This window comes from Urtica dioica, chromosome 4 (genome assembly GCF_054948205.1).
Source record: "Urtica dioica subsp. dioica isolate 48M chromosome 4, U.dioica_male_clone48M_v1_H2, whole genome shotgun sequence".
NCBI lineage: Eukaryota > Viridiplantae > Streptophyta > Magnoliopsida > Rosales > Urticaceae > Urtica > Urtica dioica.
Window position 1 is genome coordinate 20,000,990 of NC_142759.1, and position 10,373 is coordinate 20,011,362.

A 10,373-nucleotide genomic window follows, 5' to 3' on the forward strand; every position below is an offset into this window, starting at 1 on the left:
TAACATCGAAAAACATCCGGTCGTAACACATGTGTCACGAAGTGAATCAAATTCGTGACACTTTTGTCACGAACTAGATCCAGTTCGTGATACATGTGTCACGAAGTGAATCCAGTTCGTGATACTAGTGTCACGAAGTGAATCCAGTTCGTGACACTTCTGTCATGAACCGAATCCAGCTCGTGACACCCTGGAAAAATCGGAAAATCAACAAAAAAAGCCATCTTTGACAAACAAATCACACCCAAACACAATGGAACCTATTTCAACATGAATCAAAGCAATTAAACATGTTCTTATATGTTAAAAATAGGAAGAACTTACCAAAATATGTTTGAAGAAATTTTGGATCTAGGATTTGCAGGAAACCTCTTCAGCACAAGAAGAAGAAGAAGAACCTTGGATTTGTAGGAAACAAACCGTCATTTGGATTTGAAGGAAGGAAAAAATGGGTTTAGGATTATTGAAAAATGGGTTTAGGATTCAAACCTTAGATTTGCAGGAAAAAAAATCATCCTTTGGATTTCGGCGAGCAAGATTCCGACGACCAGCACTCTGGCGACCCTCGTGAAGAAACCTCCGGCGACCCACAAGCGGAGAAGGAGATAGTGTTTTTTTTTTCTCAATGTTTGTTTGAGGGCTGTGAAGGCTGGCTGTGTTCTGAAGGGGAAACAAAAAAAGAAAAAAAAGTTGGTCTTCATTAATGTGTCTCGAGGGTAGTTGAGAAAAAAAAATAAATTCTCTCACGTACTTGTAGTATTACTTTTGTTAATTTTTGAGTTTTTGGTTACATTCGATAAGTCAAATTGAGATGATTATCAATTCCCCAAATAAAATAAGACATAATTTTTTTTTTTTTTTTTTTTTTTTTTTGGAGTATCCAACTATTGCACCCTGAAAAAAAATGAGGGTGTGCATTATTGAAACTTTTCAAATTTGCAGGAGATGCTGTAACGGTAATTCCGTTGCTGGGACTTGATAAAATGAATAGTTGAATAATAATCTGAATAAAATAGGAACGAACAAATAACCCGCCACCAATGAGCGACTTCATCGCAAACCAAAAGTCATCATCCGAAATGAGCACCGCTAAGATCGCTGTGATTGGAAGTGGAAGTAAGATCTCTAGCTCTATACTAAATTAGTGTAATTCTTTTACGATCTATCGAAAATAATTCATCAATTATTGAAATTTTGATTTCTATATTTTTCTTTCTGAGTTTGGGTTTCAAACGAATTTAACGAAATTGCTAGTTTCTGGAGCTGTGTGTGCATCGATCTTGGCCAAAAACGGCGTTTGTGTCACCATGTTCGAATCCGCTAGAGGTCCTGGTGGTCGAATGTCCCAAAGAAGGTGTAAAATCGAAATGAAATGCATTCAGATATATATCCCCAAATTGTTTATGTGTTGATTCGTTTTCTGTACCAAATCATGTCTGGAAATTACTAATTAATGAGCGAATCGAGGGAAAAAAATGGATCAGTGCTAGGTATTGCTTTCTAACTACTAAAAGAAATATTTTGTGTCTTGCACCAGAGATTTTCCCGATGATGGTATTAATAAAATTATGTTTATTGGATCAGAGAAATTTCCAGTGATGGGAACGAGCTTTCGTTCGATCACGGAGCTCCATATTTCACGGCGAGAAACACGGAGGTTATGGGACTCGCAAAGGAATGGGAGTCTAGAGGACTTGTGGCTGAGTGGAAAAACAGTTTCGGGTCTTTCGACTGCTCCTCCGGAAAATTCTCTGATATCGAACAGGTTCACGAGCATTGATTTGTAATTAATATTTACTTAGATTAGTGCTCATCAACTAAATCTTGATGATGTTGTATTTAGGAAGAAGAAGAGGCGAGCAAGAGATATGTTGGTGTTCCAGGGATGAACTCGATATGCAAAGCTCTGTGCCGTGACCCCGGTATTGTTTCGTCTCACATTTCTTTGTCTTATTTTGTCATAAATCGATGAGTTTAAAGCAAAAAAATATAAAGAACAAGAACGCGTAGATATGCGTAGAAAGAAAATACCAGAGGAGAGGAATTTGCTCAGGCGAATAACACAAGGCAAATTTTGGAGAACTGTACAGGTCTCCCAATTATGTACTGTGAAAATCAGATTCGTCGCACCATGGCTTTTTCAGGCCGACTAAACCCTTTTGGTCACCAAAACTCTAACATGCTTACGGATAATTTTATAGGCTGAGCCGTGAGGGTATGTACATGTAGGAGTGGAGAGTCGATTTGGGATAAGTGTCGGGAGATTGGAGTGGATAGAGGATCAAGATTCATGGTCGCTGACAGGTTTGGACGGGCAAGATCTTGGAAAATTCAATGGGGTTGTAGCTTCCGATAAGAACATAGTTTCACCTCGGTTTACAAGCGTAACGGGACGACCACCTCCTCTGGGTAAAACAAACTGTCTGGTCTTTTTTTGTTCAATTTTTTGCTTGTTCTTGTGTTGATCTAATTCATTTGATGCATTTATTGTAGATTTGGATTTAGTTCCAGAGATGAAAGAAAAGCTGCAAAACATTCCCGTTCACCCGTGTTTCGCGCTCATGCTAGCTTTCAAGGAGCCTCTATCTTCAGTAATCCAACGTCGATGTTCTCAAAAACTATTTTCTTGGTTGTGTGCTTTTTTACCAATGTGCCTATTTTTTTTGTTATTTTTCTAGATACCTTTGAAGGGCTTCTCGATAAGAAATTCGGAAGTGTTAAGCCGTGCCTATTGTGACTCCACCAAGCCGGGCCGCTCTACTGATTGGTATTTTTGTTTTGAAGAATGATAGAAACATATTTAATATATTTACTTTGGTAGTGCTGAGTAATAATTTTTATTTATTTAAATGCAGTGAGCGTTGGGTGGTTCATTCGACTTTGGAGTACGCTGAACGCTTGATCTCTCAAACGGGACTTTCGAAGCCTACGGAGGATTTGTTGGCAAAAGTCTCAGAAGAGATTTTGGGAGCTTTAAAAAGCGCGGGGCTTGTAACTTCTCTCCCTTTTCATACGAAAGCGCATAGATGGTCAGTGTTTGTTTTTATTTAGTCAAATAACATTGGCTAAGTAGAACTTTCACCAGAATACTCTGATAAGACTTTAGACGATAAAATAATTAGTTAATTGTTAGGGTAGGAGTTAGTATTATTCAAGAGTGTTTAGCCTATATATACAATCTGAAATAATCATTTAGAGGGGATTAGGTTTTGGGTTTATGCTAATTAGCCTTTTTCTTTGAAGAGTTCCGGGTCTCTCGAATACCCGGGTATATCTTGTAATTATAATATAATCTTAGTGTGCTTGGATATACTATATGATGAATAAATGTTGTGCTGTTTTCTCAGGGGAAGCGCATTTCCGGCGAGAAGCGTAGCGAGCGAAGAGAAATGTGTTTGGGATACGAAGAAGAGGATTGCCATTTGCGGAGATTTTTGCGTGAGCCCCGATGTCGAAGGTGCCATCATCAGTGGCATCGCTGCCGCCTCCAAATTCAACGACATTCCGAGCTCCTTATAGTTTATTAAAATAATTGTGTTGTGTGATTCGATTTTAGGGTTCAATATAAGCTCACTTGTTGAACTTTTGAGCTTTTATTTTAATAGTCAGCGTGTATAGTTTTGATTTGCACCAATTATATCTTCTGTTGGGTTTTTTTTTTTTTTACTATTTAGTTTATCCAAAGCTCAACTACTATATACATGAACCAATTCCACATTTTAATTTAATTGAAAAAAAAAAGATATTGAAATTTCACAACTAGTCTTGAGCTTAAACCATAGGCAAGTGTCCACGTGTCACAAACCCAGATGGGTCCATGGATATATGAGTGATTAGTGGGTGGTTGTGAAGGACTCTCCCAACTCAAGTCTCTCTTCTTGATAACGTTTCACAATCATATCCAGATATCACCCAGTAGATGGATGCCACGTGTCTCTCCAGAAGCCACTCGAGTCACGTTGCCATCTGATTTTATACCTTTAAGCCTATAGCCATGCAATAGTAGTAGAAGCATTAGAGAGAGAGAGAGAGAGTAACAATAATCAAATTAAAAAAAGTGTAATTTGAATTATGGCATCTTCGTCGGTGATGGCATCGTTGAACTTGAAGCCCACTCCTTTCTCGGCCGAGAAATCGGTGAGAGGAATTCCGTCTCTGTCTCGCTCCTCTTCCGCTTCCTTCAGAGTCAACGCTAGTGGCGGCAAGAAAATCAAGACCGACAAACCTTACGGTAATACCTTTTTTTGTTCATACTTTAAAGTAAAAACAGTTTGATATTATGTTGGAAAGTGTCTAATAATATCATAAACTCCATAGGGATTAGTGGTGGCATGGACTTGAGGAACGGTGTTGATGCTTCCGGAAGGCCATACACGGTATGTCTACTATCTATTATATTGTTTCCTATTTATTTTTGGGTTGATGATAAATTAATTAATTATCAGCGAGGCTATGTAAGACATAAGAAAATAGGGATATTTATTGATCTCAACAAATCTAACCGACTAAGAGTTTCCCTAATTGAAATTACGTTCATGTAGGTCATGTTCTTGACTGTCTTTAATTAGTAAATAGCAAATGAATAATGATCTTTGTTTTCATATCGCAATCTAATTGATCATTCAAATATAATTCAGGGAAAGGGCGTGTACCAATACGTAGACAAATACGGTGCTAACGTCGATGGTTACAGGTATATATATATATATATATATATATATATATATATATATATATATATATTTTATGATGGGTTGTAGATATTATGAGTATATTTGGTTTGGCTATTCTCTATGGTGAAAAGCTAACAAGGGTTTTAATGTTTGATATTATGAATTTCAGTCCAATCTACAACACCGATGAGTGGTCTCCGAGTGGTGATGTCTACGTTGGTGGTAAGAACTAAGAACTAAGAACTACTTCTACATATCTCTCACACATAAGCAATAACATATATTATGTGAAATAATGATAAACTGACATGGCTGTGATGATGAATTTGTGACAGGCAAAACCGGGTTGTTGATATGGGCAATCACTCTGGCTGGCCTTCTCGCAGGAGGTGCTCTTCTTGTCTACAACACCAGTGCTTTGGCTCAGTAGACACTATTTTTATCTATTATTAGTACTTGTGTAATGATATTGTAATTTGGTCGAGTACAATTAGTACTACTCTTCGGACCAGAACATTCATATGATATACTCTCTGCGAACCTGTTACATGTAACGCTCTCTCTTTGTATCTATTTTGTCTCTTGTTATTATATTATTACCATACTCTTCCTGTGACCTTGAGATTCAAAATTTTCAAAGCAGCCAATAAAAAAGTGAGTAGATTAGCAAGAAATTTCATTCACATGACAAACCTATCAAAACCAAATTGGGACATTCAAATGGTGTTCTGCTTTACATTTCCAACCCTTCCGGGTTTCCTTTTAATTTTCTCTTGGTTAATAAAAGAACCCATTTTTTGTCAAATCGGAATTGTACACGAACGCGACAACAAAATAATGCGTTTCCATTAAGCGTAAAAAAATTGCTTAAAATAATACATTTTCTCGGCTTGGGTAATACCTTTTTTTAAAAACATTTTCATCAGCAAAAGTGCAAACAATCAAGAATCCACAGCGATGATAACAGCTTTCCAAAACTTCACTGCTGTTTTGATTTTGCTTTAAATATATCCAGTGATGTGTTGTGGCCAATGAACAACAATGGTTGTTCGTTCATTCTTCACTGACTCTCTTCAAAACTATCGTCTTCTTCATCGGATAATGGTAAAGTTTTCGGTTGCAGGAAACCCGCTGGTCCAATTCCGTCTGCCATTTGCGACCGCACGATCTGCAAGTTAAATTACACGAAAACGAGTTGAGACGCTAAATCTTCACACATCGAAGTTAGATTAAATCAATTTTCGAAAGGTCTATTGAATCATTTCAGAGATTAAAAATAGTTTTCCTTCCTCATTTGTACAATCTTCTTCTAAGACCTCCTTGGATATGTATATAGCCATTTATGTTTTCCATGAAAATAAAAGAACAATATCGGATTCAATTTATAAAAAGAAAGATATATTAATCCAAACCTTTTCTATCTCATCGAGAAGCACTGGGTTCTCTCTCAAGTACTGCAACGATTTGTCTCTCCCTTGTCCTAACCTGAATGTAAGAACAAGACAAAACCCGGTATTAAGCTTCAGCAAATTTATATCTGATGGAATTCCGAGAATCTCTATTTTCTCACGCAAAAAGTTAAAGAACAAGTGGAAACAAGTGACTCTCGAAGACTAAAGATCGGTTCTTAATTCCAGAAGATAATGGAGAAAGTTCTTCAATTTAATGAAGTTCAAATGAAGATAATTACTTGGGGTGCAAGGAAGAACAAACCTGTTATCTCCATAACTATACCAAGAGCCCTTTTTTAGTACAATATCCAATGCTTCAGCACAATCCAAAACACAACCCTAAATTGAAAATAAAGTCAACACGAAATAAGGGTTTCGCCTTTTAAAGAATAATACAATATGCAGTATGAATCCACTCACCAGTTTACTAACTCCCTCGCCAAAAATGATTTCGAATTCTGCTTGTTTGTACGGCCGTGATACCTGATCAATGAATATTCAAATTAGTCCAAGGATGTTTCTTTAATAAGCATCCAAAAACATATTCAGAAATAATTAGAGCAGAAGAAATAAGATAACTGTTTTGATTATAGGCACGTATTACATCTATTTTTCTAATAGAATTTGAGACGTTTACCTTACTCTTCTGTACTCTGACACGAGCCCTGACCCCGATTTCTTCATCTCCTTTCGCCTAATTAAATCAATCGATGAATAGATGAAAATCGTACACCCAATTGACCAAAGTGGGCTAGTGAAACGCGTAAAAACGCCAAGCTAAAACACTTACGGATTTTATCTTCCCTGTAGAACGTATTTCAAGCCGGACTGAGGCAAAGAACTTCAAAGCAATCCCTCCACTTGTCACTTCCGGATTCCCATAATATACACCAATCTTTTTTTTATATATATAATTTAAAAAAACGTAACCAAAGTATCAGCGCGGTAAGATGAACCTTTGATATAATTGCCTACTAAAATAAAATAAAATAAATTTAAAAAAAACCTACCTTGTATCGTATCTGATTCAAAAAAATAAGAGTACAGCCAGCTTTAGAGGCATTTCCCGACATTTTACGCAGAGCTTGACTCATCAGACGTGCCTGCAAACCCATTTGTTGCATACCAATCTCCCCCTAAAACACAAGAAGCCCCAAAAAATAATCAAAAAAAGGAGTCAGATATCATCACTTCACACGAAACGAACAAGATCATTTGAAACTAGCTTTGACATTAGCTCACTTCGATTTCTGCTCGTGGAGTGAGCGCCGAAACAGAATCGACGCATATAAGATCAACTGCACCGGATCTGCACATCCTATCTGCAACTGAACCAGGGAAAAAGCATCAACTCATATTATCACTACAAACATGAATATAATATATTTTTTTTAAAGATGTGTAGTGTGTATTACTCTCGAGTGCCATTTCTCCATGATCAGGCTGACACACGATCAGATTCTCAACATCGACTCCCAATGCTTTGGAATACGCTGGATCAAAAGCATGCTCTGCGTCAACAAGCATTGCATTTCCTCCTAGCTTCTGCAAAGACACCATTAAACGCATAAATGTTAATCCCGTAATAGTTTTATATGCATCGTTATAACAAAATCTTCTTCTTGGATAGTACAAGCAAGGAATCCGAAGGGAAGTTAATACCTGCACCTCGGCAATAGCATGGAGCGCTAGAGTGGTTTTTCCACTACTTTCCGGCCCATAAATCTACAGACCAAAACAATACAAGGTCAATAATTGAACCATTTTCTTATAGTGATCAATGAATCATGGATTGACCTCGACAATTCTTCCTCGTGGAAGTCCACCGCCCAATGCGAGGTCCAACGTCAAACACCCGCTCGGAAATGTTTCGCTGAAGAACGCAAAAGCGAAACAAAAAACCAATCATGTATCATATAGACTACAATCTTCTTGACTAAATTGCGTTCAAAATCTACACACTTAAAATAAACTAAAATCAAATAAATAAAAGGCTATACACGAGAGCTCCACCGGCACTGCCTAATCTGGTGACACTTCCTTTGCCAAATGAGCTGTTTATATCGTTAATCGCCGATTCTAGTGATTTTTGCTGCAACAAAGAAAAATGGAGTCACAAACAGCACAAATGTTTAGGGTTTCAATCAAGAGACAAACAGATGAAGGGGAAAGGGATATTCAGGCTTTTTAACTACTCTTTCTTCAATGGGAGCTCAAAAGTCCTAAATAATGGAGGCAAAGATAAAACAGACACGAAGACTTATGAGAGAAAGAGAGAGTGGTTACGCGGTCGAGGTAGCGAGGGTGGTCGAAGTCGCCGCCATTGATTCTGGAGTCGAACTCGCATCGTATTCTGCGGAGGGTTTTCCTGGGGATTGGGTTAGAGATGGAGAGAGAGTGGGAATGTGACGAAGAAGAAGAAGAAGAGGAATAGAAAATGGCGGGTCGAAGGTCGAAGACGAGGTTTGAAGTTGTTTGATGACCAAAGACGGACTCCATTGATGGAGGGAAAATAGGGCACGCAAATGAAATGAAATTTGTTGTCCAATAATATGAGAATTACAAGAATATAAAATACTATTATTATTGGATTGGGCACAAAATCTTACACTACTCTTCTTTCTTTCTCACTTTTTTTTTCTTCTTTAATATTTAACAATTATTCTATAATTTGACCAGACTACAAAAGAATTGCTAAACTATTAAAGTAGAAAACTCTTTTTTTTTTTTCTTTTTTTTTTTTTAGATTAGAGAATATCCTTTGTACTCTTGGCAGTTGACTCTGTAACGAACTGATGCCCTTCATTTCAAAATATTCACAAAATAAAAATAGAGTATTTGGTTGGAAATAAAACAGTGTTTGATGTGATAAAAATTACATTTTGAAGTTTTTGGATCGGAGATAATCTTACACCCCTTAAAAAACCCATGTAAACATCTCACTTATATTGCATGAAATTATTTTAAACTGAACGCAGTTATATTGACGCGGTAAATTGCTCCCGAAAATCAAAAACAATTTCATATACACGCAACCTTCAAATAAATGATTCTAATCAAACATAACTAACTACTATAAAAAAAAAAATTAAAAAAAACAAATAAATAAATAAATAAGGAAGAAAACTTGTCATTAATCAAGAGTTAAAAGAATTAATTTGAAAAGAAAAATAAAACCATCCCCTCTCGTTAAAAAAATGTCCAATTTTGTTAAATGGCCCATTTTTACAATTATTGGCAAGCTAATTCATCCTTTTGACAATTCATATGAGTAAATAAGTGTTAGTTAATATGTCATATAAGTTTTCTTGACATTAGTTAATATGTGTTTGTGAAGTAGGGTGCAATGCCACATTAGCAGTGACACGTCGGCATCAGCAACGAGTTAGTTATCTCTTGATGAGATGATCAGTGCTGCCTATTCAAAAGAGCTTGATCTGAAATCAAGTGGCAAGATCAATAAGGTTGCATCAGAAGGACTGCATGTCAGAGGAAGATCAGACAAGAAATCAAATGGCAAGAAAAAGGAAGGTCAAAGTCCAGAGATCCTTCATCAACAACTGTCACTTGCTGGTAGGGGTGTTCATGAGAACCGACAAACCAAACAACCCGATCACCCAAACCAAATCGCACTCTTTTCTAACCCGCCCCATTATAACCAGAAAAAATTTGGGTTGAAACCAACCCAACCCGCAAGTGTTTTGGGTTGGTTTGGTTTTTGAACATCATGAGATTGGGTTGAACCAAACCAAACCGATCCCGTTAAAATAAAAAAAAATCTCTAAAAAAATGAAAAATGTTATCAAGGTAAAATAAAAAAAATGCACCATTTAAAATAAGAATATAAATGCATTTTTAAATTAATTAATTATTTTATAGGTGTATTTTTATACTCACAACAGTTGATAAATAGATAATATAAGTAGACTCAATATGATCATAAAGACTTACTTATATTAGTTTCAACAACTCGTTTTTTTTGTTACTTTACGGATTTTTCACGAGGTCTAGATTTTTATGGAGTATGAAATTTGAGATGATACATATTTTATTTATTCTTAGTATTTGCATGATTTTTTTTTTATGAATTTGATTCAACGATTCTATTTTGTACCTTTGTTGTGACAAATTAATCCGAACAACCCGACTTAAACCACCTCAAATAAATCAAACCAAACCAACCCGATTAATATCGGTTCGGGTTGGTTTGGTTTAAGTACCATAAATGGTTTGGGTTGGGTTATAAAAA

General features: G+C 36.4%; 3 protein-coding genes across 4 annotated transcripts; 2 read left to right on the top strand and 1 right to left on the bottom strand.

Moving 5' to 3' along the window:
* The first annotated feature begins 880 nt into the window (after positions 1-880).
* Positions 881-3,762, top strand: LOC149401082 (FAD/NAD(P)-binding oxidoreductase family protein). Of its 2 annotated transcripts, none has more exons than XM_089610912.1 (9): positions 881-1,116; positions 1,255-1,354; positions 1,585-1,765; positions 1,844-1,922; positions 2,230-2,409; positions 2,494-2,591; positions 2,679-2,767; positions 2,856-2,991; positions 3,348-3,762. In XM_089610912.1, the coding sequence occupies exons 1-9, from the start codon at positions 1,041-1,043 to the stop codon at positions 3,525-3,527; spliced, it is 1,119 nt and encodes a 372-aa protein (XP_089467038.1). In that variant the 5' UTR covers positions 881-1,040; the 3' UTR covers positions 3,528-3,762. The 2 variants fall into 2 exon arrangements, with proteins under 2 accessions (XP_089467038.1, XP_089467037.1); XM_089610911.1 differs by having other exon boundaries at positions 885-1,116; positions 2,856-3,029.
* A 220-nt stretch (positions 3,763-3,982) lies between these two features.
* On the top strand, positions 3,983-5,289 carry PSBR (photosystem II subunit R). The gene is made up of 5 exons (XM_089610913.1): positions 3,983-4,231; positions 4,318-4,376; positions 4,638-4,693; positions 4,843-4,895; positions 5,009-5,289. The coding sequence occupies exons 1-5, from the start codon at positions 4,072-4,074 to the stop codon at positions 5,101-5,103; spliced, it is 423 nt and encodes a 140-aa protein (XP_089467039.1). The 5' UTR covers positions 3,983-4,071; the 3' UTR covers positions 5,104-5,289.
* Positions 5,290-5,498: 209 nt separating this feature from the next.
* RECA1 (recA DNA recombination family protein) lies at positions 5,499-8,675 on the bottom strand. Its single transcript, XM_089610910.1, has 13 exons — positions 8,411-8,675; positions 8,125-8,216; positions 7,922-7,997; positions 7,787-7,849; positions 7,540-7,669; positions 7,367-7,452; positions 7,135-7,260; positions 6,915-7,019; positions 6,762-6,818; positions 6,545-6,607; positions 6,387-6,463; positions 6,086-6,158; positions 5,499-5,841 (listed from the first exon to the last, which is right to left on the bottom strand). Exons 1-13 carry the CDS (start codon positions 8,621-8,623, stop codon positions 5,734-5,736), a joined length of 1,269 nt encoding a protein of 422 aa, XP_089467036.1. The 5' UTR covers positions 8,624-8,675; the 3' UTR covers positions 5,499-5,733.
* Positions 8,676-10,373: the final 1,698 nt, after the last annotated feature.